The sequence below is a fragment of the Perca flavescens genome, chromosome 18 (genome assembly GCF_004354835.1).
Source record: "Perca flavescens isolate YP-PL-M2 chromosome 18, PFLA_1.0, whole genome shotgun sequence".
NCBI classification, from domain to species: Eukaryota; Metazoa; Chordata; class Actinopteri; order Perciformes; family Percidae; genus Perca; species Perca flavescens.
The window spans coordinates 31,542,923-31,568,730 of NC_041348.1; the positions used below are offsets into that span (position 1 = coordinate 31,542,923).

At 40.1% G+C, this 25,808-nt stretch overlaps 1 protein-coding gene across 1 annotated transcript; it reads left to right on the plus strand.

Annotated features, from left to right (window-relative positions):
• The first annotated feature begins 7,680 nt into the window (after positions 1-7,680).
• Positions 7,681-25,788, plus strand: LOC114572890 (receptor-interacting serine/threonine-protein kinase 3). The gene is made up of 16 exons (XM_028604671.1): positions 7,681-7,882; positions 8,804-8,946; positions 9,029-9,197; positions 9,517-9,672; positions 10,991-11,139; positions 11,499-11,548; positions 13,186-13,338; positions 13,437-13,519; positions 13,614-13,680; positions 15,485-15,560; positions 15,832-15,878; positions 22,929-23,064; positions 24,803-24,870; positions 25,269-25,400; positions 25,522-25,641; positions 25,715-25,788. The coding sequence occupies exons 2-16, from the start codon at positions 8,810-8,812 to the stop codon at positions 25,786-25,788; spliced, it is 1,617 nt and encodes a 538-aa protein (XP_028460472.1). The 5' UTR covers positions 7,681-7,882; positions 8,804-8,809.
• The last annotated feature ends 20 nt before the right edge of the window (positions 25,789-25,808 follow it).

Here is a 25,808-nt window from a genome sequence, read left to right on the forward strand (position 1 = left end):
CTGCAAGATGTCATATAAAACTCTTAATTAAAGGTGCTGTAGGTAGGATTGTGAAGATCCAGGACTTAGCCAAACAATTTGAACAATCGACAACTTCTCGGTCCCTCCCCCCCTTTTGCTAAAGCCCAAACGGTCTCCTAAGCCCCTCCCCCCACAAGGGAGAATGAATGCGTGTGCATGAGCAGTGATTGACACGCAGTTAGACACCACCCCTGGCCCTGATTGGTGCATCTGAACAGTTAGACACCACCCCTGGCCCTGATTGGTGCATCTGAACAGTTAGACACCACCCCTGGCCCTGATTGGTGCATCTGAACAGTTAGACACCACCCCTGACCCTGATTGGTGCATCTGAACAGTTAGACACCCCCCATGGCCCTGATTTGTGCATCTGAACAGGGAGCAGTGTTTTTTTTGCAAATCCCATTCCAGGCTGTAGGTGGAGCCAGAGGAGCTGGATTTATTTTAAATGACCTGCTTCATGTAGTTCTACTGGAACATAGGGTCAGTTTCAGCAGAAAGGTAGTTTTATAAGTCTTACCTACTGCACCTTTAATACACCCAAAGATATGTAAATAGGATTCCAAAGAACGTTGTGTGAGTTTTAACTCGTACATTTCTATACTTTGAGTTTTCCAACAAAAACACTAATTATTCTACAACAGACAACTGTTAGCTAGAGAGGACAATTTGTGCTTTAAGTTCTGTGATTATGAAGAAATTAAGTTATTTTGAACGTATGAAGAACATCTCCAGATCATGACGGATATGTGGAGATAATGAAATAATAAATCAGCCCAAATTCTAATAGTAAGATAAATACATATGTATGTAAAGTAATGATTGTAATTTCAAGAAATCAACCATTTAAAAAACAAAATATATTCGTTGTTGTGATTAACACAGCTTATGTAAAGATCCAACAACTTTTCACAGGTCCTCTCTGGCATTTTGTAGATAAATATCTAGAAAGATGTAAATATCTTTATACAGTCATCAAGTAAAAACTATCTTCAGTCAGAATATTTGTTAAAAGCACCTTTTTGTACAGGATGTCATTATGCATTACAGTTTAAGTTCTGGGAGTTTGTGCATTTTCCTCTTCAGTGGTTCTTAAAGAAAGTAGATTTTAAGGAAGTGTCTCTACACTGATGGCATTTTTCCACTACATGGTACCTGCTCGGCTCGGCTAACGCGACACACATGCAGAACGTGGAAGGTGTGTTGATTTTGATTCTCGGCATGTGGCTGTTTGCCAGAAGACACAGTCACACACACCGACACAAACACACACAAACACATACACACACACCCCGAAACACACACAAACACTGACGCACAGAAACACACACAAACACTGACGCACACACACAGACACAGACACACAAACACTGACGCACACACACAGAACGTGGAAGGTGTGTGTTTGTGATTCTCATCATGTGGCTGTTTGCCAGAAGACGCATTTAGTTTCAAAAGAAGCTGGAGGTAGCAAAAAAACACACCGCTGGATAAACTATTTAAAAATGTGTGATTAGTGACGACCAATCGGTGGTCTGCAGGTTTTCACGTCACCTTTTGGTATCGCCTCAGCTCGATTGGAACCTCAACGGAGGAGATACTAAATAAAGTACCTGTTAGCAGGTACCAGGGACTGTTTATCAGAATGGAAAACCAAAAAAGGCGAGTAGAGTTGAGGCGAGTTGAGCAGGTACCATGTAGTGGAAAAACGCCATAAGGGATCAGTCTTCCAGTTACATTCGTCTTCTCTCTGCAGTAAAAGCTTTGTGTGTTAGAGAAACACATTCTCACTCCCAGCGCAAAAAAACAACACTTGGTCGGGACCGATTTGGCGTTATTTTTCAACGTGCAGGGTTAAAATATTAACGTTTTAACTGACAAGAACGGGCCATTTTGCAACCACAGTTTGGAACACAACTTGAAGCTTTAATGAGTGTTATTTAAAATCTCCCCCCGTATAGTTGTCATGAACAACGGGATATTTAGGTTTAGGAAAAGATGTTGGGTGGGGTTACAAAATGTACGTTTTCAGTGTCACTCGGGACAGGACAGCATGCTGCTACTCCCCACAGTAGGCTGCTTGAAACACCCACTCTCAACACACAGGACCAGTTGACCAATCACAGGCCTTGTGGTCTGCGTCGCCTCGACGCAAAGTTAAAATATTTTGAGGTGCATGTCGAGCTATGGCGGAGGGCTCAGAGAGGGGTCCGATTCGACGCAGAAGCATAAATCAGCCTTTATACTTCCTAACCTTACTTTTCCATCAGAACTACTACAGCCACTAGAGGGCGCCACCACTAGAAACCTAAATACATGTCAGAATGATGCTGGAACATACCACTTATGGGGGGGTTTATGTTGCTTTTTTCAATTTTTTTGTAAACCAGAGAAGGTGGCGGTTTTAAACACATGGTTTAGACACCAAAACTACGGAGTTAAGTTGACGAAAAGATGGAGGTTTGGGTTCAAATCAGACGTGACTTCACTTCCTGAAGGTTACCACGTGACACAGAACGTGATGTAGCTCCGTTTGTTCCCTAAAGTTACAAAAACTATTTTTCTTTTCTTTTCAAACGGGACATGATCCCCAGTCTCCTGGGTGAAAGTCCTGTGTTTGTTTGACCCATTCACCCCCCCAAAACTGCCTCCTTACACAGATTTTTGCTACCATCTCTCTTAATACTACCTCATCTTGCAGCGGCGTGGATGAGCAGCTGCTCTGTCCCCCTGTCCCATACCGATGTTAACGGGGGATTTTTCCGTCTGTATCTGACGCTGAGAGACACTGACCAAGAGTCAGGATTTAAGAGTTGGGAGTGAGAATGGGTTGGTTAGTTACTCCTCTGTACAGATTAAAGCTCATCTGTGTGGATTTCTGCTACAAGAGGACAAACAAATAAACTAACTCTCCAAAGGTCACTTTGTTCTGCAATAATAAATTGCAGATTTTGCAGCTGCACAACTTCTTGTGTTATTTTTACATTAAGGGGACAGTCCAACATTTCTGTAAATCTTGTTCTCTGTCTTCCCCAAAGACACAGATTTCAGATGGATATGTGTCCAGTGCATAGACTGGTTTGGGACATGTGTAGCATAGCTTAGCACAAAGACTGGACACAGGGGGGAACTGCTGGCCTAGAAAAACAGCACCTTCCAACAACTCTGAAGTCTGGTTTACATGTTGTCACGTGTTTATTGAACAGGTGTACGACACTAGACCAAGTGAGTAGTGATTTTAAGAACTCTTTGTATTCACAGATTTATCATCACATCGATGCAGCGGACAGGTTTTGCCAAATATTGGTGTGTCTATGGAGGCAAGACGTTTATCCACAGTTAAAGTCACTTATTCTCGCTGAATTTCCAACCAATTTTTAAACTGTTTGCTTTGCTACAAATGCCAGACATGTATCTATGATACAGGATACTTTCAAACCAAAATACCTTATCTTGTGTATATAGTATGGATGAAACTTGCCCACAAGTAGAGCAGAAAGGAAAAACCAAAGTTAGTTTTTGTCACTTTTCTAAAGGTCAAAACTTCCCAGGAATCGCGATTCCCGGTAATGCGCGTCCAAACTAGCTATCGTTTCCTGGGAAATATAGTAACAGGAAAACCGGGAAAAACTGGCTAAGTTCTAGGTGGATATGTACAAAATTTACCTATCACTACAGAAATACGTAAGTCCTTTCTGTAAGTCTTTAGAGTTGCTGCGAACACGGACAATAGCTTTAAAGCTCACAATTTCCCAAAATGTTGGACTGTTCCTTTAATCTTCTACAGTTTCACTTAAGAAAACTGTCTAAATGTTGCCTGGTCTTCTGGTTTTATCAGAATCTCTGATATTGTGATATTTAAAGACATTAACATTAACATCAAATGTGTCAAACATCTCACACTGAACATTGAGCATGCAGCCATTCAGATAAACGTTTGGAGGACAAAACCTGCTTTAAAAGAGAAAAATAAATTAGTGGAGGATGTAAAAAACATGATCAAATGAACACTGAAACTAATAGTAAGCAAACATGAATTCCTTAATTTAAAAGAAATGTTTTTATATTCGTAATCCTTCAATATGCAAATGAGGCAATCACCTAAACAATTTTACCCTTGATAAACAAATTATGATTCATGTATTTATTATACATCAGTGGATGTATTTCTATGTTTTTGTGCCTTCTGGTTTTTGTCAGGTTCATTCTAACATTGTACTTACTTTTGTACTCTTATTTATTTGTATCCTAAAAAGTCAGGTTTTGTTCTCCTTACACAAAAGTGAAATAACAAACCTGTTAATGTTAGCACCTTGCTCAGATTTCAGACTTGAACCTGTGACTTTGGTTTAACCACTGGTCCACCCTGCACATGATCTTCCTCACTGAGTCGACCACTGTTAACGGGCTCGTTCCTGTTTCTGTACCTCCTATTTATTTGATCTGATATAAATAGAAACACATATATTGTCTGTATTTCTATAACTGTTGTTATGTGTGCAACTTGTAACTGTATTTGTGTTGGAAACCGTTCCCTCATTCCCTCATTTACGCTTCCCTATATAGTGTTCAGGGCTTTAAATCAACTGGTTTCATCACCAGCCAACATGGCTAGTAAGTTTTTAAATCTATCAGCCAATCAGATCTTCCACGCTAGGCACATAGCCAACAGTCACCACATAGTGTTCATGGGTAATGTAGGATTAGTGCTACAAGCAGTGCTGCCAGATAAAGATTACGTTACCAAACCAACGACACAAAAAACTGCCAAAATTTCTTGACAAAAACAGACCAATCTGGCAACATTTCTGCAGCCGGCCGATTCAAACAGACGCAGACTTATGAATGCAGATGAATGAAGCTATTCATTAATCTGCCAGACAAATCACCAGACAAATTGGCTAATAACTTGAAAATGCTACCTCCCAAAGTTAATTTTTACCTGCATTTGGCAGGTTGGTGGGTGTCAATTTAAAATCCTGATAGTGTTTATTGAAAAGTGAAATGTATACGAGATTTCGGCCACTACGATGGAAATATCGTTGCGTCAAAGCGAGCACTCAGGAGAATAAAAGGTTGTATATTAAATATGTTGCATGTTACATTTCGACTGTTTAAAAACCAAAGCCCGCTCAATTTTTCTTTTTGCAGTTTCCGCAGGTGCTTCTGCTTCTTCTTCTCCAGGAAAACACGGTGTCGCATTGTGGGATATGGGAGTAAAATGTAGGGTACAGCGTATATACATTCAGATTAGCAGTGCATTGTGGGTATTTTATAGTGGATTATATAGTGAAAGAAATTAACCGTTGAGAATTTGAACACCGCTACAGAATGATGAACACAATATATAGGGAACTATTTCCGTGATAGGGAATGGGTTCAAACACAGCTACTGTCATCCAGAGATGTTCTTCATTAAAACCACTTTATACAGGATCAGCACAGAGTTTGTGTGTTAATTCTGTATATGTGCAAAGACCAACTGTCCTCACTAACACTGTCGCACTCAACAACTTTATTTACACAGCACCTTTCATGCAAGCAGGAAGCCCACTGTGCTTAACACAACAACAATAAAACATGAGAAAAAAAGAAAAGAAAAATTGAGAATAAGACAATGTTTAAAAATTCCAAAATTAACCCAATAGAATTAAATAAACACGAGGGTTAAAACATGATTTAAGAAACAATGATTAACAGTCAAAATAATGCTATGTTACTCCAAATTAAAAGCCAGTCTTAAAAGGATTTACTTTCCTTTTCAAAATACATTTAAAATAAATGCAGTGGAGTGTCCTCACAGTAACATACAGTCCTCACACATAATGTCCTCACACAGTCCTCACAGTGACACACTGTCCTCACAAACACTGTCACACACACAGTCCTCACAAACACTGTCACAGACACAGTCCTCACAAACACTGTCACACACACAGTCCTGACAAACACTGTCACACACACAGTCCTGACAAACACTGTCACACACACAGTCCTCACAAACACTGTCACACACACAGTCCTGACAAACACTGTCACACACACACAGTCCTGACAAACACTGTCACACACACAGTCCTCACAAACACTTTCACACACACAGTCCTGACAAACACTGTCACACACTGGTTCACACACACACAGTCCTCACAAACATTGTCGCATACTGTTTCACACACACAGTCCTCACAAACACTGTCACACACACAGTCCTCACAAACACTGTCACACACACAGTCCTCACAAACACCGTCACACACACAGTCCTGACAAACACTGTCACACACACAGTCCTCACAAACACTGTCACAGACACAGTCCTCACAAACACTGTCACACACACAGTCCTGACAAACACTGTCACACACACAGTCCTGACAAACACTGTCACACACACAGTCCTCACAAACACTGTCACACACACACAGTCCTGACAAACACTGTCACACACACAGTCCTCACAAACACTGTCACACACACAGTCCTCACAAACACTGTCACACACACAGTCCTCACAAACACTGTCACACACACACAGTCCTGACAAACACTGTCACACACACAGTCCTCACAAACACTGTCACACACACAGTCCTCACAAACATTTTCACACACACAGTCCTGACAAACACTGTCACACACTGGTTCACACACACACAGTCCTCACAAACATTGTCGCATACTGTTTCACACACACAGTCCTCACAAACACTGTCACACACACAGTCCTCACAAACACTGTCACACACACAGTCCTCACAAACACCGTCACACACACAGTCCTCACAAACACTGTCACACACACAGTCCTCACAAACACCGTCACACACACAGTCCTGACAAACACTGTCACACACACAGTCCTCACAAACACTGTCACACACACAGTCCTCACAAACACCGTCACACACACAGTCCTCACAAACACTGTCTCACACACACAGTCCTCACAAACACTGTCTCACACACACAGTCCTCACAAACACTGTCTCACACACACAGTCCTCACAAACACTGTCACACACACAGTCCTGACAAACACTGTCACACACTGGTTCACACACACACAGTCCTCACAAACACTGTCGCATACTGTTTCACACACAATGTCCTCAAAAACACTGTCACAGTCAGTCCTCACAAACACTGTCACACACAGTCCTCACAAACACAGTTTTCACAAACACACTCAGTCCCCAGAAAATAGTCCTCACACACACTGTCACACACAGCCCACACAAACACTGTCACATACACTGTCCTCACAATTTCCTCACTTGCTGTCTGAACAATGCATCAACTTTTCTTATAACTAACTGAATTCAAACCAAAGACACACTGCAAGTTAAATTTAAAAAAGTGCATCTTTTACACCTTTTGGGATGTTTGCAAGTCATTTATGAAACTACATTTTAGTGTTGCCACAGTCTTTGATGCAGTCTCACTACCTGAACATCCAGAAGCAGTAGTTGTAGTAGTTGCACATTAAAAGTGACAATAATAACAAACTTTATCTGTACAACAGCTTATCTGTTTCTGACACTGGTTAGATCACAATCAAAATTCAAACATCTTCAACACGCAACACAGGTAAGTAGCAACAGCATTAATTAAACCTCAGGCAGTTAAGAGGGAGGAAAAAGGAAATAATCTAATAATCTGATTGGCTGACATCTAACGGTTGGACAGGTTTTGACGTCACTCTGATGTTGTGTTAGACTTGGACTGAAGTTGTGCCGGTGTCCTCGGATCAGATGCACACAGACACCAGGACAAACACGGAAGAAAAGAGCAGCTTCGTGTTTCCTCGATGCATGAAGGTCGAAAGAGTCTGTTCGTCGACCTGAAGTGAGTTCAACAGGTAAGAATCCTACCAGGGGAATCTAAATGTCTGATAATCAGGATCACTTTGATCACATTGTGCTGTGTCTCTGTTTAACTGGAAAAAAGAAAGGTTTCTTTTTGCTGATTGGCTGATTCAAAATATCCATTTGAAATATTCTGTGGAATTTCTCTCTGAGTTGAAGAACAATAATTTTATACAATATTTACATATAAAGTTGTTTATGTCCCAAAACGCAGCAGTTTGTTTATCCCCTGAGTTGATGTTGAAACATGCCGTGAGTGCCTTAACTGGTTTGACCGCTTGGATCAACTTGACAGATTTTTTGTCTATTTTTTAACTCTTAAAACTCTGAAGTGCATGGATGAAGTGTTAAGTGCTCAAATACAGCCATCTTCCAACACTGAGACTGACCTGATATTATTGAAGACCCTTTAGCACAGTCCAGGTCTCAACTGTCCCAGACTGTACCAGGCTTTATAACCCTTTCTAGATGGACCAGAGGCAGCCCAGGGTGGAAGGGGACTTAGGGGCCCTCTGCCGTCAGGGGCCCTAAAGGAAGAGAAAAACTATTATTTACGTACAACACCGAATCGCGCAAGCACCCTTTTATTTTTGTAGAGATTATTATTTGAAAAGCTTGGGATGCTTGAAAAACTCACTAAAATTGGCGTCAGTCAACAGAACTGGCGTAAATTGCTGTAGTGATTGGGGTTTGGGAGTAGCCAACGGGCTCCAAAAGCACACTTTGGGTGGTGATAAAGTTCCTTTTATGTTCGAAATTTGATGGGATCATTGCTATCATCTCCTGTCACCCAGCAGGAGTCAGCCATCTTGTATTTTGTGCATTTATTACCACTGAACAAACACACATTGGAGGATATTAGAATGCAAAAAAAAGTCACTAAACCAATTATCATGATTAATTTGCTCATCTAGTAAATTATGGCTCAGTTTATTGAAAACTCCAGCCTTGAGGGCTGGAAGGTGATTGGCTCCGGAGGTTGCGGACAAATCTACAAAGCCAGGCATCGTCAGTGGGCGTGTGACGTGGCCATTAAACTGCTTCGTCATGATGATGGGTAAGTGCTTGCAAAGAGTTTTCTTTTCGTAATTACATTAAGTTGTGTGAATCACTTATAATGCAAACAAACACACACGCAGGACCAATGAACCTTTGCTGCGTGAGATCAAGATGATGCAAGAAGCTAGCAGCCGGCATGTTATTCGTGTCCTAGGGGCCTTCAAAGGTCAACCGCCCAACTCTGGTTGGGCAACACAGCTTGGTGTGGTCATGGAGCTCATGGAGAGAGGATCGCTGGCCTCCCTACAGGTAACCAGGGGTGGAAGAACTACTCATATTTTACTTACTTACAAAATACTCTGCTACAGGTAAAAGTTTTGAATTTAAAATTTAAAAAAACATCAAAACAAAAGTATGATTGACTAAATCAAAATTTGAATCTTGTCATTCAAATTTAAATGTCTGAATTATGCAGTTTCAAATATGTTAATATTGAAGGAAAAGAAGAACATAAATAAAACAGATGATTCCAAACATTTAAATGGTAGTGTATACAAAGCAGAAGTCTTATAATTTGCTCATGAACTCCACTATTTGTCAATCTGTAACTTTGAAAATAATTTTACAGGAAGCCTTGGATGGACCTCCACCCTGGCCGCTGGTCTTCAGACTGGTTCACCAAGTGGCTCTGGGTATTAACTACCTCCACAGTCTGACCCGTCCCGTTCTCCACCTGGACCTGAAGCCCCAAAACGTGCTGCTGGATGACGCTCTCAATGCCAAGGTGAGTCCCAGGCCTTCAGGGGAGGTCAGGCCTCATGCTTACTTTATATTGTTATAATAGTTTGCGGAGATTAAATAAAGGTTGAAAGGCATGTACTGTAAGCCTGAAAGATACATGTTTTTTTTTCCCTAAATGAACATATTTGATAAGGTCTTCGTATACTTTCTGTACAAAAATCTTTATTTGTAAATAGGGCTGCAACAACGAATCAATAAAATCGATAAATTTTGATTACTAAAAAAGTTGGCAACAAATTTAATTATCGATTCGTTGTGTCGCGCAACTATTAGGCCTCATAGTCGCAGAGATAAAAAAAAATGTAGTTGAGCGCGGAGCAGCGCGGAGCGAAAGAAAAGAAAAAAGAGCAGAGCGGGGGTAGAGGAAATACGGAGAGAGACCGGAGAGACCCGTAACGTTGTTCTGAAACACTCGGCGGAGGCAGAGAAATCAGTACGACCCAAGTCATCCGAGGTGTGGGAGCATTTCACACTAAATAAATCAGAAACGTGTTAATTGCAAGATAAGCAAAAGCGACACGGCATGGCACGGGCGCACCACGGTGATGAGTCAGCACCTAAAACGTAAACCTGTTGGAGTCCTTGATGAGGAGGAAGGGAGTTCAACAGCAGGGTAAAGTCACTACACTATCCTACTTCTGTTCCGTTCTGAAGTGAGGAACGTACCGTCCCTCCAGGAGCTCTTCTGGTGCTGCTGTTTACTCGTTATCCAGCTGACTAGCATGACGAGCTAGCGTTAGCTCGGTAATAACAGTAATAAATCAGGGGGGGGTACAGTTTACAAGACTAAAGACATGGTTTATTCACTCGCCTTTTTTGGCCCATTAATTTTTCAATCTGTTGTCATGTATCATGACATGTATTATGTGCTTTGTCCCATATCAGTTAGTGTTGACAAATATAATAGTGTGTGGTGTATAAACAAACTTAACTTGCACTTACTACAATGATGGTAATAATTTAATGAATAAGTGTGTGTGTGTCTGTCTGTCTGTGTGTCTTGTCTGTATCTGCTATTTGGGTTACTTACCTTTACACAACTATTAACTAAAACAACAAGTATGTATGTATTGAGTTGATGTAAATTAATGCTTTTTTTTTTATCCGATTCATCGATTAATCGAAAAAATAATCGACAGATTAATCGATTATTAAAATAATCGTTAGTTGCAGCCCTATTTGTAAAGTAACTAAACAATAAATGCAGTGGAATAGAAGTAGAAAGTGGCATAAAAAGAAAATACTCTTTAAAGTAAGTCCCTTTTCTGCCACCTTCCTCTCTTTACTAATTCTTTCTGCAGCTTACAGATTTCGGCCTTTCCCGGATTTCGTACAGTGTCTCACAGGTTTCCCAGAAGGACAATAAAGAGGGAGGAGGGACAGTCAACTACATGCCCCCGGAGGTGTTTGGCTTAACATACAAACCTAAACGAGCCTCTGATATCTACAGGTACAAGAGGCCCAAACCAGCACCTGGAAAAGAGCATTTTATTTATCATATAATAAATAATAACTGGAGACAGGATCACTCCTGCCCCCATGTCTACCAAGTCTAGCACAGTTTCAGTCTTGACAGAAAGTCAAAATATCAGGGACATAGTCCTTTACAGGTGAGGGAATTGGTAAGAGTATTATAGTGTATATACTCAGGTGACTTCAGGCACTGATTTTATTGTTGTCATTGATTGTGCTCATTCTCACACGATCATCAATTTACACATGACAAGAAAACCTATGCATCAAACAATCAGGGTGTGATTGTAATGACATGGATAGTAATCCTGGCATGTAACTCTCTCTGTCTTTCAGTTATGGGATACTCCTTTGGTCCATTGTCACAGGGAAACAACCCTATGGAAGTAAGTGACTATTGTCGCTCTTACTATCTGTTGTATTTTGCGCTTCATAATGCACCACACATTTTCAATGGGAGACAGGTCTGGACTGCAGGCAGGCCAGTCTATTACCCACACTCTTTTACTATGAAGCCATGCTGTTGTAATTTAGGATTGTCTTTCTGAAATTAGCAAGGGCATCCCTGAAAAAGACTTTGCTTGAATGGCAAAATATGTTGCTCCAAAATCTGTATATATACTCATTCTCACACAAGCATCAATTTACAGATGACAACAAACCCTATCCAACAATCAAACAGGGTGTGATGTGGATAGTAATCCTGAGATGTAACTCTCTCGGTCTGTTTTTTAGTTATGTAATACTCCTTTGGTCCATTGTCACAGGGAAACAACCATAGGATAGTAAATTACTATTGTGTCTTTAGCCTCTCTTGCTATCAAAACAGTTTCTACCTTTATCTTAGTTTTTCTCATTTGAGTGGTTTCTTTGCATGACACATGGTGCAAAAATGGCAGGATTTTATGCTTATGCGGAGTTTGCATGGGGGCTGAAACTGGAAATTGCAATAATTGCAAAAATGAGTGGAATAATTACTTCTGGCATAACCAGATCTTTTATAAATATTTTAAGTAACACAAAAAAACCAAGTGGTGGTAGGTAATATATCTGATTTCATATACTGCTTCAGTAAAAAACTTTTTTTTCATGGCTCTGCCTCTCACCTGAGACCATTGTTGCAAAAAATGAAATTTACAGTTGCACTCTTCTGGACATCTTGCCATGCCAACGTTGCAATAAATGTTGCCTAAATGATGGCATATAAATTAGCTGTCAGCTTACTAAATGATTGCGGGTTTTGCATAGATTTGGACTTTTATAGCCTATGTTTTATTCCACTTTGTTTAAATGGCGAAGTGGAGAGGCGTCGTTCACCTGTTTGGAGCTTGCTGGTGAATGTGATGCACGTAGGCCTGGCCTGACCTGGATATACCGTGACCCTTTTTGTGGATCTGCTGATCGCTGTGGATTACTTTTTTTCATGTCATTGGATTACCGCAAAATACGGATCTTTTTTCTTAATGTGTCATAACTATTATGGTGTGACTGCACTTTGTTTCTGTGTTTGGAGAGGCATCTCAACACACTGTAGGTCGAACACTGATTGTTCACTGATCAATTTTAGTTGAATTTAAGTGTTGGGGCATTCCGCCACCGTCTGTTTATTGCGTTCCAAGACAGCCATGCCGTTATTGGATTTCATAAGGGCGTATTGTTAAATTGTTACAATGTAATTTTAATTCTGCTTTAAAAACAAACATATATGTTTATTTAGCATGTTTGTTGAGTTTTTTATTTTATTTTATTTTTGCCCCCCCTGACTCGAATGTCAAACTCTAATAATGATTTCATGTTATCTTGGCTCTGAGCTGTAGAGTAATGGCTTGAGTTCATTAGGACAGCCTGTCTTTAGCTACTACTCAATGCAGATACAAATTTAAAACAACAGGTGTCATAGTTGTCCCATTTAGCAGGAATTAACCTTAACCTTTACATACACATCAGTCCAGACCGTCTATTCAGGTATTCCCAAAGTCTCAAGGCCACTCGGACAACCTTTTTAATTCTTCCTGAAATATAGATAAAAATGCTGACTTAGTGATGCTTCGCATCCCGGAAGGAGACCGTCCACTGCTGGATGATATCAAGGGCCATGCTCTGGGGTTGACAGAGCTGACAAGACTGATGCAGAGATGCTGGGACAATGAACCCGAACGAAGGCCTCAAGCCCTTGGTGAGGAACTCTTTCATTTATCTCTGAATTGACACAGAACAATAGCTTGTGATGCCTGGCTCCAACATTACATATTTACTCTATGTTGTGTATAACAGAGTGTACAACTGAGACAGAACAACTATATAAGATGCACAAAGATGCCATTTTTGACGCTGTCCATGAAGTGCAGAAGAAACTGGTGAGGAAAAAATCTCTTCATAAACACTCAGTCCAGCAGCAAATTACTGTTTTTATCATTGTGTGTAACTGGCTCTTTCTCTTCCCATTTCCAGGACCAAAAGGCAAAAGAAAAAGTCATGACAGAGCAGGTTCAGAGGGATCAAATCGCTGAGGCTTCAGGTCTGTATTCCTATACCTGAACCTTTGAATCCAACCACTCCTCCAAGTTATCTGAACCATCTGGCATCGTGACATGAAATAGCTTTCTCTTGGTTGAAAAAAAAGAATCGCAGCAATGACGATCAGCCAATCAGCACCATAGCTGGGACTATCTCTGTAAAGCAGTTGGCATCGTACTTTGTTTTGACTTTGCTCCAGTGTATTACTGGCCATCTGGCATACCTTGAGTTGAAGATTTTACCGGAAATCCGGCCCTGTCTGTCTTTACCTTTTACTTTGCGAGCATACTCTGGGTACTGGGCTCTCTAGCCAATCTCAAACAAGTTAGTTAAAAGTGTGCTCACATCATAGGCTCCACGTTAGTCTACTCTGTAGCTACTGTTGCGGCTTTAAAACAGTGGATAAATTGTTTTAAGCGGAATAAAACATTTTTCTATCAGAAATTAAAAGATTTGGTTTGATAACATTGAACAAGTCTAGAAGAGGAGAAAACTGCACAATACATAAACTGTGATTTGGTAGAAACTGTGCTTGATATCAGAATGCCCATTCAGCCCAATAAAGGCCAAATTCTTGTCTTCGGTTTAAACTTTTAATTATTTTTCTACATTGAAGTATGGCTCCAAAGAGTTTTTTTTTTATAGTTATGTTAAGTGATTTACCAAAGATTTCCCATTAAAGTCTATGGGAAATTTCGCGTCCGTTTCTTGCCGATTTCATGAAAACCGCGTGGTAAATCTCTTAGAAAAGTCATAGCACACCTTTCCCATTTTGATGTATTTATGTGCATGTGTTGGCAACGCTCTGTGACTTGAAGCGGGACAAAAATGTGGCAGAAGATGAAGAAAAATAATAAGTATGCAGGATAATAGTCACTGAATTAGAAGTAACTGAGGTACAGATGCATTCCTTTATTTGAAGGTAAACACAATGCTTCACTAATGGTTGAGTAATAATTCTTTATGATTAACCACGCATGCTGTTTCATTGCTTTGTTTTCAGGTATGATCAATGATTCACTGATGGTAGTTAAGGGTTAAGTACTATTTTGTTAACAATTAGCCACTCTTTATGATGCATTTACTTTATTTGCAGGTACACCTAATGCTTCACTACTGCTTGAGTCGCAGTCATTCAAGAACTTCTCATTAACTAACCAGTTGTTCCTCATTCATTCTTCATTAGTTCCTCGATAACTACCTATATTTTTGTGTACCTAATTGTAAATTGTTAACATCTTTGATATTGCAAATACTTTAGGACCCTTTTAAAAGGTAAAGAACCCAGATTTCCACTCAATTTTGGCGCTCTGACTTTTTTGTGGAGTTTGGGATATTTGGCAAGAATTCTTGCCATTCGGATCAGAATATTTGGGAAGACCCAAACAGCCATTAAAAATCTTTCCAAATGTCCCAATATTAGGAAAGGCTAAACCCGGACATTTGGAAAGGCTGAATAGGCTGTTGTGTCCAAGTGTCCTGACCCAAATGCCAAGATTTTTTTCCAAATGTCCTTCCTGTTTTGGGGTCATTGGCATGTGCCTAGCACCACACAAATTGGGTCACATGTTCTACAGAACACCCTGTTTCATACTGAAATTGATACACATTTTTGTCCCGTTTGAACTTGGCCTACTGGGTGACTCAAATGGCAGAATAGCTCAGTCGCTCTGACATTAAATACTTGTGTTTAGGTTCTGTTTGCATATGTGTAGACTCACTACACAGTGTATGTGTAATATGTAAAATAGTGAAAAAAAATTGTAACCTCTCCTCTGGGATTCATGACCTCCTTCTTCTTTTAGCGGAGGAGATCCAAAAGTCTCTGAGTGGAGTGAAGCTGTCTACTGATCCACCCAAGAGTGAACTGGACACTCTCAGGTATGGACAGACAACAATATTCTCTAATTTCTCTAATTGTAGGAGGCAGGAGTTAGGAAAAACATGGATGCACAGAAGTCTTATTGAATGAAAACATTCATCAGAAACATTACAAACTTGGCTGTACAATCATTACATAGACATTTGACTGAGATGACTTTTAGCCTATTTCTCTGTCACTCTGACAAACTGAGGATCATGGCTTCATGTTGAACACCAGTTAGGACTCATATTGAATAGAAAATCATTCTAACTGTGTTTCTTCCTCCAGGGTGGACGAGGATGGAGAGCAGGGGTTAAGACTTCGTCTGATGAAGTGTAAGTGTGGATTTAATTTGACTAATGAAGACAAAGCAGCTCACAGTTATCTTTAAATAAAAAGCTGATTACTGACTACATGAGTCATCATTAAACTCTGCCCCTGAGCCCTATCCCTCAGGACATCTCCTAAAAGGAATCCACCATAATGCTTACATACACATATCTGGTCTACTTTATTTAGAAAACCTATTTCTAACACTCCAGAGCAAATGGAAATGCATATCCCAAAACGTTTGACTTTTTATATTTAAAATTTTATTTTATTTTTACAACTTTATTGTTAAAAGACAGTTTGGACAACATACAATTGGTTTATGGATTCTGAAAACTGAAGATTGAATGTTTATAAAAATGTATATACACATCTGCAAATAGAACATTATGAAAAAGTGAATTTTCTTAACTACACCATGGGTGGACTCTCATGGAAGTATAAAGAATAGTTTAGGAACAACTTCAGTACAAAAACGAAGAATAAAGCCTTCAGATGTGTCTGATGACAAACTGCTAATGTATTGGGTCTTTTTCTCTCCGTCAGATTCCTGTGAATTCACAGTGGACACAAACACAGTGAACAGAGAGCTCAAACTGTCTGACAACAACAGGAAGGTGAGACGTGTAAGAGAGGAGCGGCCATATCCTGATCATCCAGAGAGGTTTGACTCCTCGTGTCATCAGCTGCTGTGTAGAGATGGTCTGACGGGTCGCTGTTACTGGGAGGTTAAGTGGAGCGGATGGGTTTATATAGCAATGAGTTACAGAGGAATCAGCAGGAGAGAAGACAGTGACAACTGTGTGTTTGGATATAATGATCAGTCTTGGAGTCTGATCTGCTATGATGGTCGTTATGCTGTCTGTCACAATAAGACAGAAAAAATCCTCCCTGTCTCCCCGTCCTCCCTCTCTGGTAGAGTATCAGTGTATGTGGATTGTCCTGCTGGCTCTCTGTCCTTCTACAGAGTCTCATCTGACTCACTGATCCACCTCCACACCTTCAACACCACATTCACTGAGCGTCTTTATCCTGGGTTTTGGTTAGGGTCTTCTTCCTCAGTGTCTCTGTGTTCTCTGAAGGAGGAGACAACTTCCAGACCTGTGGTTTAAATGTTGGTGGTGGACAAGGCTTCACTTTGGTTCACATTTGGCTCACTGATTGTATCTTTAATGTAAGAAATGTGTTTTTTCTTAAAAAACGCTGAAATGATATTCTCAGGTGAACTTCAATTTACTTCAATCACATTTTCTTGGAGCAGCTTCAAACAGCTGCTAACGTCTGCAATATTATTTCTCAATAAAGGTTTAAAGACAAAACAATTCAGTTTCAGTGTTTACATGAGTTTAAAATCGTTTAACAATTATAAGTCTTTTTCAGTTTAAAAATGTTAAAATTGTGCAAAACTCAAAGAAGAATGCTGATGAGTGATTATATATTATTTTTTTATGTTTGGGGTAGAGATGTGTTAGCATTCAGAGTTTTTTTATTTATTTTTTTAACAATGGTACTGTCTTTACAGGACAAATGAGTGAAAATGCCTTTAAGTTTTATTTTATTTAGTGTCAAATCATAATAAATGTTATATCAGGACACTTTACAGATAGAGTAGGTTTAGACCGCACTATAATTTACAGAGACCCAACACTTCCCTTCAAGAGCAAGCATTTGGTGTCTGTGTTAAGTTTGTAAAAGCCAAAGTCTACTTGAAGAAGAGGTTTAAAAGCAGACCCCATCTGTGGCAGCTTGAGGTTCTGGTCCCCCTATTTTTCCCCTATTTAGTAAGGAAACAGAGTGAAGGACCATGCCAAGATTTCAGGCTGCATTCTGCCTCAAAGCAAGACAACTTGTCCTCAAATATGTGTACCAGTGTGATCCACGCTGCTGCTTCATTCCATCTTTCAGTGCTGAGATTATCTTTCATTGGATGGTCAGCTGGCACCATCTAGTGGACAGATAGGAGAACTACACCATCTGATGTGTGATTTCTCTGATTAGGTTTCTGAATGAAACACAGCAACTAAAAATAATAATGAAATGACATGCAGTGAGTGCTTCACATGAACAGACATAATGCAGAATAAGATTGTAAGTAAATTGGTGGGAGGGCCGGCAGGTTGCACGGTTACATTAGAGTCGAGAGGGCCGGCAGGTTACACGGTTACATTAGGGTCGAGAGGGCCGGCAGGTTGCACGGTTACATTAGAGTCGAGAGGGCCGGCAGGTTGCACGGTTACATTAGAGTCGAGAGGGCCGGCAGGTTACACGGTTACATTAGAGTCGAGAGGGCCGGCAGGTTGCACGGTTACATTAGAGTCGAGAGGGCCGGCAGGTTGCACGGTTACATTAGAGTCGAGAGGGCCGGCAGGTTGCACGGTTACATTAGAGTCGAGAGGGCCGGCAGGTTGCACGGTTACATTAGAGTCGAGATTAGAACAAATGTAAAACAATTATGTACTGTATATCAGCAAAAGGAGTAAACATGTGGAATCTTTTAGATGAGGAAGTCAAAATGTTTTAGACACTACAAAAATTAAAAAAAAAAAATACAAAAAAGTAGGATGATTAACAAATATAAAAGCGAAGCATTAATGGAATGTATTATTGTTTTTTTTTTACTTCTGCACACGTGTGGTAATATGTATATAAAATACAGAAATTGATAATATCCTGAGGGACCTCAGAACAAAATAAGAATGAAATAGAATGTAAAAGGATCGGTGTAATAAGCAAATGCTTTTCGATCAGTATTGATTATAGTTGAGTTAACCCTCGTGTTGTCATCCCGTCGACCATGCAACTTTTAGTTTTTCTGGGTCAACATTTTGACGTTTTTGTCACTTTTTCCGATGTTTTTATCAATTTCTTTCTGCGCCTTTTGACATTTTTTGTGGGATTTTTCCTGCGTTTTTGAAGCTTTTTCCGACATTTTTGTCACTTTGTTCAACTTTCTTTTTTTTTTGGCTATGAAATTGAATAAAACACCCAAATTCAATGTAAGTAGCGAACGGATCATTTATTTAACTTGTGAAGAGCATTGTAGTGAACCATCCACGTTATTGTTTGTTGAAAATTTGGTTATAAAAACTAATTTCTGATATTGAAACTTTTTGAAAATGGGTCAAATTAGACCTGAAGACAACAGGAGGGATAATATGACACTGTGTGAACTAAGGTGACACTTGTGTTACGTGTTATGTAAGTAATGTTGTGTATTTATGTGACTGATTGAATTAAATTAAACTAACTTAAAATGATTTAAATCAATAAAGGTTTAAAAAAAGAGTGTAAAAATCTTTTAACAATTATATATGTCTTTTTCAGTTTAAAAATGTTATAATTGTGCGTTTGAAAGATCTAACTAACTGGAAGAACTCTTATGATGAAATGATTACAAAACAAAGGTTTAGTCTTTGAGTACAAAAGGCCTTTAAGTTAAATTCAATGCAATTGTATTCTATTTATAGTGTCAAATCATAACAGAAGTTCTAAAGGCTCTGACACACCAACCCAACGGCCGACCGTCGGCAGAAAAGGCAGTCGGACTGATCAGTTGGTCTAAAAAATGCCTCAGAATGCATTGAAGCCATGCCGACTTGTGCGTACATTCTGTGTGTGCATGATACGTAATACGTCTCCATAACAGCAGGCGGTGCAATCCTGTATTGTCGCCGAAGAAATGAAAACCGGCAGCTGATTGGACGAACGCGGCACGTGGGTCTGGTTTATCCCGAATTTCAATCAGACCATAATGGCGGCTCGTTCGGAATGTGATCTCATATTTTACGAAAATAGTTCACTGAAATGTGTTTCTGAAAACATTTTAAGAGAGAAATAGGCCATGCAGTTGCTGAATCTGTCTTCATTTCAAATTGACAAAGGTCAGTTTAAAAGATTTTTGTCAGATTTTGAGAGGCATTAGTCACACTCATCCCGTTAGTCATTTCCGGTAATTGGTCAGTGAGTCCGACTGCCCACTGGCCAATTCAACAAGTCAAATCAGCCAAAGTGAACGCTGACGGCTCCTCCGAGTGACGACGGCACTGAACACACCAACCGTACTCCGATGGCCGATATTTGGGTTGGTGTGCCAGCATCTTTACAGACAAAACCAGCCACAGTCCGTTTGAAGAAGAGATTTAAGAGCAGACACCATCTGTGGCAGCGTATGGTTCTGGAGGAAGAAGATGCCACATGCAATATCAACTGAACACCTTAAAAGGTACACTGTGTAGTGTTTTAAGTATTTTATTAGCTAAAATCAATGTCTTCATTCATAAATATGTCCTCATTGGTGTAAAATTACCTCTGCCAATGATCTGACTTATCCTTGTAAGCAAATTAATTTCTGTATTATATCTGTATCTTATATCTGTATTTACGTTGGACGGGCAAGTCCAAGGAGGCTTCCATAATGTTCTGCCATTTTGAAAAACTATAATCGCTGAGAGAGACATAAAGCAATGGCACGTTCAGAGCCAGCATCACGTGACTGAAACTAGCTGAAACGGAGAAGGAGATCAGTGAGGGGCGCTACATGGGAGAAATTTCACCGCTACATGGGAGAAATTCCTACACAGTGTACCTTTAATTGTTTACTGTTGGTCCCACTTTTTCAGAAACCAGGACTAGGGAAACTGAGTGAATGGCCATGCCAGAGATTTCAGGCTGCATTCTGCCTCACAAACAACCAAACTTGTCCTACTAATGGGAGTGTACCAGTGTGATCCACACTGCTGCTTCATTCCATCTTTCAGTGCTTAGATTATCTTTCATTAAACGGTCAGCTGGCACCATCTAGTAGACAGATAGTGAAACTACACCATCTAGTGGACAGATAGTGAAACTACACCATCTAGTGGACAGATAGTAGAACTACACCATGTAGTGGACAGATAGTAGAACTACACCATGTAGTGGACAGATAGTGGAACTACACCATCTAGTGGACAGATAGAACTACACCATGTAGTGGACAGATAGTGGAACTACACCATGTAGTGGACAGATAGTGAAACTACACCATCTAGTGGACAGATAGTGAAACTACACCATCTAGTGGACAGATAGTGAAACTACACCATCTAGTGGACAGATAGTAGAACTACACCATGTAGTGGACAGATAGTGAAACTACACCATCTAGTGGACAGATAGTGAAACTACACCATCTAGTGGACAGATAGTAGAACTACACCATGTAGTGGACAGATAGTGGAACTACACCATCTGATGTGTGATTTCTCTAATTAGGTTTCTGGATGAATGAAAAACAGCAACTGTATCAGACACAGTGGAGAACAAATTAGGAAAGCACAATGTTTCAGCCACCAAATAAAGTGAGAAACATCTTACAATAAATGTCCAACATCCAACACAGGTGAGAAACAACAACATTGATTAGCCGATCACTTGAGACAGGTAAGGGGGAGAAAGAAGGAAATAACAACACACTTCTGATTGGCTGACATCTCCTACCTGTTGGACGAGTCACTGATGTTTTTCTTAGACGTGGACGGAAGTTGTAAAGGTGTGCCGGTGTCCTCGGATCAGATGCACACTAACATCAGGACTGACGAGGAAGAAATGAGCAGCTTCTTCTCTCCCAGTGTTTCCTCAACACATGAAGTTGAACTAAATCTATAAGTCGAGTGAAGTTAAGCAGGTAAGAATCGTAGCAGAGGAATCTGTTCATATCTGATAATCAGATCACTTTGATCAAATTGTGTGTGTGTGTGTGCATCTGTGTGTGTGTGTCTGTGTGTGTGTGTGTGAGAGTGTACGTCTGTGTGTGTGTATGTGTGTGTGACACTGTGTGTGTGTGTGTGACTGTCTGTTTGTGCATCTGTGTGTGTGTGTGTGTGAGAGTGTACGTCTGTGTGTGTGTATGTGTGTGTGTGACACTGTGTGTGTGTGTGTGTGTGTGTGTGTGTGTGTGTGAGACTGTCTGTGTGTGCATCTGTGTGTGTGTGTGTGTGTCTGTGTGTGTGTGTGTGAGAGTGTACGTCTGTGTGTGTGTATGTGTGTGTGACACTGTGTGTGTTTGTGTGACTGTCTGTTTGTGCATCTGTGTGTGTGTGTGTGTCTGTGTGTGTGTGTGTGTGTGTGTGTGTGAGTGTACGTCTGTGTGTGTGTATGTGTGTGTGACACTGTGTGTGTGTGTGTGAGAGACTGTGTGTGTGTGTGTGTGTGTGTGTGTGTGTGTGTGACTGTCTGTGTGTGCATCTGTGTGTGTGTGTGTGTGTGTGTGTGTGTGTGTCTCACTGTCCTCAGCTTCTCTACATATACTTTCAGTCCGTCCTGATTAACTGCACAGTAGAACGCTTACTGCCTGCTGATTGGTTGATTTAAAATATTCTGTAGAATTTTACTCTGAGCTAAAGAACAATGATTTTAGACATTTACATGTTAGGTTGAGTTTTTTGAAGTACAACCAACAGCAGTTCGTAGTAGATTGTAATCTGAGTTCACGTCATCAGTGAAAAATGCAGGAGAGCCTGAACTGGTCTGACAGCTTGGTTCAACTTGGCTCAGGTGTTTACTTGTTTTAACTCTTAACACTCTGAAGTTTAGTACATGGATGAAGTCTTCAGTGCTTGAATACAGCCATTTTCCAACACTGAGACTGACCTGGTTTCACTAAAGACACAAACTAAGTTCTTTACCGTCCCAGATAGGGTTGGGTATCATTTGGATTTTTATTATTCCGATGCCGAACCGGTACTTTTAAAATGATTCCGATTCCTAAACCAAATCTTGAAAAACTGAAAAATTACATTACATCAAAGAAAGGCTCTTTTATATATATTTTTTCATTGAAAATTATTTAAATTTAACAATATATTAATGTTTTAAAGTACTTAAATATATAATAAGTAAACATAAGTCACCTAACACACAAATACAATAACTATAATTCCGTGAAATGATCACAAACTGTTAACAGTTTATGAAATCCTTTTCATGGATCTAACAAACAAGGTTTCTGTCCGACATCTATACTGTAATGTAGAGCTTGTTGTAATAAATGAGCATGTTGTTGTGTTTGTACGAAGGTGTAGACTCCACTATGAGTCAGTGTGAGGGCAGAGAGGAGGGAGTCCCAATACCCTGCTATAAGTTCATTAAAGATCTCCGGCGGTTGTTAGAACTTCCTGACGTCAAAGATGGACAGCAGCCTACAGTTCAAAGGTAAGAATTGTTTGTGTCTGTTAAAGATGCAGTAGGTAAGCCTTATAAAACTAACTTTCTGTCATATTTGCAGAAATCGACCATATGTTCCAGTAGAACTAAATGAAGCAGGTCATTTGAAATAAATCCAGCTCTTCTGGCACCACCTACAGCCTGTAGTGTGATTTGCAAAACTCCATCGCTCCCTGTTTAGATGCACCAATCATTGCCATGGCGTGTCAATCACTGCTCATGCACAAACATTCATTCTCCTTTGTGGGGAAGGGGCATAGGAGACCGTTTTGGGCTTTAGTGGAAAGGGGGGAGGGACTGAGAAGTTGTTGAAATTCAAATGTTCTGTCTAAGTCCTGGATTTTCACAATCCTACCTATAGCACCTTTAATATCCAACTCTACTTAGGAAAAATTCAATGTGGATGTTTCGGTTATTCATTACAGTTTCTCTGAGATTTCATTACATTGAGATTTCATTAAGTTTGGTGAAGTTTACTTTTGTGCTGCTTACAGCTTTGAAAAATGACATTTAACAGCAACATCTCTTTAACAAACACTGTCCCAACAATCAAGAACTCAAGGAGAGATTTCATTTCATTTTAATAATAATACATATGGACAATACATTTTATTTGGACATTAGATAAAAACGTAATAAAACAGCAAGACAGGCGATGACAGACAAGACACGGTGGAACAAAATTCTGACAGTACGTTCAAATAAATGCACCGATTCCTTTTCCAAAACAGTATTGTTTTTTTTTTAACTACTTTTTCCTGAAAAAAAGTCATTTAGAACACAGTTGACAGTGTCATAATCACTTTGCCAATAGCTGGTGTCAACATTCCTACTCAGGTAGTCTTAACTTAATTAACTTAATTATTGTGTTTCATGTCACAAATTCACTTTTGTAAAACCACTGTGTGGGGAACATGAGGATCTCTTACTGTCCACGACTTCAACCCGTTCTCACTCGCAACTCGTAAAATATATTTTATTTTAATTATATTAATACTGACACTTAGTGGCTGTCAGTGTCAGATACCAACGCAAAAATCACCCTTTAGCGTCTTTTTGGGATGAATCAGGCAGTGCAGCAGTTTGAACAATATGCTGTTAGATTACCTAGTATTTTAGAGCAAAAATGGTAGCAAGTTGTGGCCGGTTAGCTCAGTTGGTAGAGCAGGCGCACATAAGCAGAGGTTTATTCCTCGACGCAGAAGGTCCAGGGTTCAAGTCCAACCTGTGAAAGTTTTCCTACATTTCTTCCTCCCTCTCTCTCCCCATTCATATCTCAGCTTTCCTATCCAATAAAGGCGGAAATGCCCCAATGCAGTAGCGAGTAGTATTATAGACCGAAAATCCAAGTAACGAGGTTGCCTGGGGTGGTGGATGGGTCAAACAACACAGAACTTTCACCAAAGAGACCAGGGTTCATCACCCATTCTTGTCCCGTGCATTTTCTAACCACACCCAAGATCTTTCCTTGCCCGTTCTTGTGCCGTATGTCAGTTAAACGTACGTTCTGACCCAGAGCATCAAAAAGTGTTGCCAAGAGTCCCAACCAAGCACGTCAACATTGACGCCAAAGGTCATTTACAGAGACATTTTGTGTAAATAACAAATGGCAAAGGCACGTGACCAAGCATAATTTTTGATGCGCTGGGAGTGTGAATGTGTTGACGAGTCAGATTACTCCACCATCATTATTCACATTCAAAGCTCTGTTTGTGTTGTGTTGAAGCCCAGAGCAGCAGCAGCAGCACACACCTGACTCTCCTGGACCTGGACCCAGCTGTGTGTCCTCCAAAGGTGACTGGTCTATTGTTGTTACGGTCTATGGACCTCTTGACTTGAAAGATGGACACCAATCTGATGATCAAAAGTAAGATTTGTTTTCTCGAATTTTGCTACAATTTTAAAAACTTTCAGAAGTCAACATAACTTTCAGCAGAATATCAGTTTAACTGTTTTTTTTTTCTTCATTATTTGCATTTCTACCAGAATCCAACATGAGAGACCAGTTTCTCCTGGACCTGAAGCTGGACCCGAACCCAGCTGTGTGTCCCTTAAGAGTGACTGGTCTATAGATCGACCTATTGACTTCAAAGATGGCAAGCATTCTGATCAACAAAGGTGAGATTTTAAACTGGAAGTTATCAGCAGTGTTTTATCTCCTGCATTTTTATAAGTTTTTGTGTTTCTACCAGGATCCAACATGAGAGACCAGTTTCTCCTGCACCTGAAGCTGGACCTGAACCCAGCTGTGTGTCCCTTAAGAGTGACTGGTCTATGGATCGACCTATTGACTTCAAAGATGGAAAGCATTCTGATCACCAAAGGTAAGAATTTAAATTGTAAGTTATTTTTTGTTGTTCCGCATTAAAAAATTTAAAACTCAACATAATTTTCAGCAGAATTCCAGTGTACCTGTTCTGTTATCAATGTTTGTGATTCTGTCAGGATCCAACATGAGGGACCAGTCTCTCCTGGACCTGAACCCACCTGTGTGTCCCTTAAGAGTGACTGGTCTATGGATCGACCTATTGACTTCAAAGAAGGAAAGCATCCTGATCACCAAAGGTAATAATTTAAAATAGTGTTTAGCAGAAGGTTAGTGTACCTATTCATTTATCATTGCTTGTGATCCTGTCAGGATCCAACATGAACCTGGACCTGAAGCTGGACCTGAACCCAGCTGTGTGTCCCTTAAGAGTGACTGGTCTATAGATCGACCTATTGACTTCAAA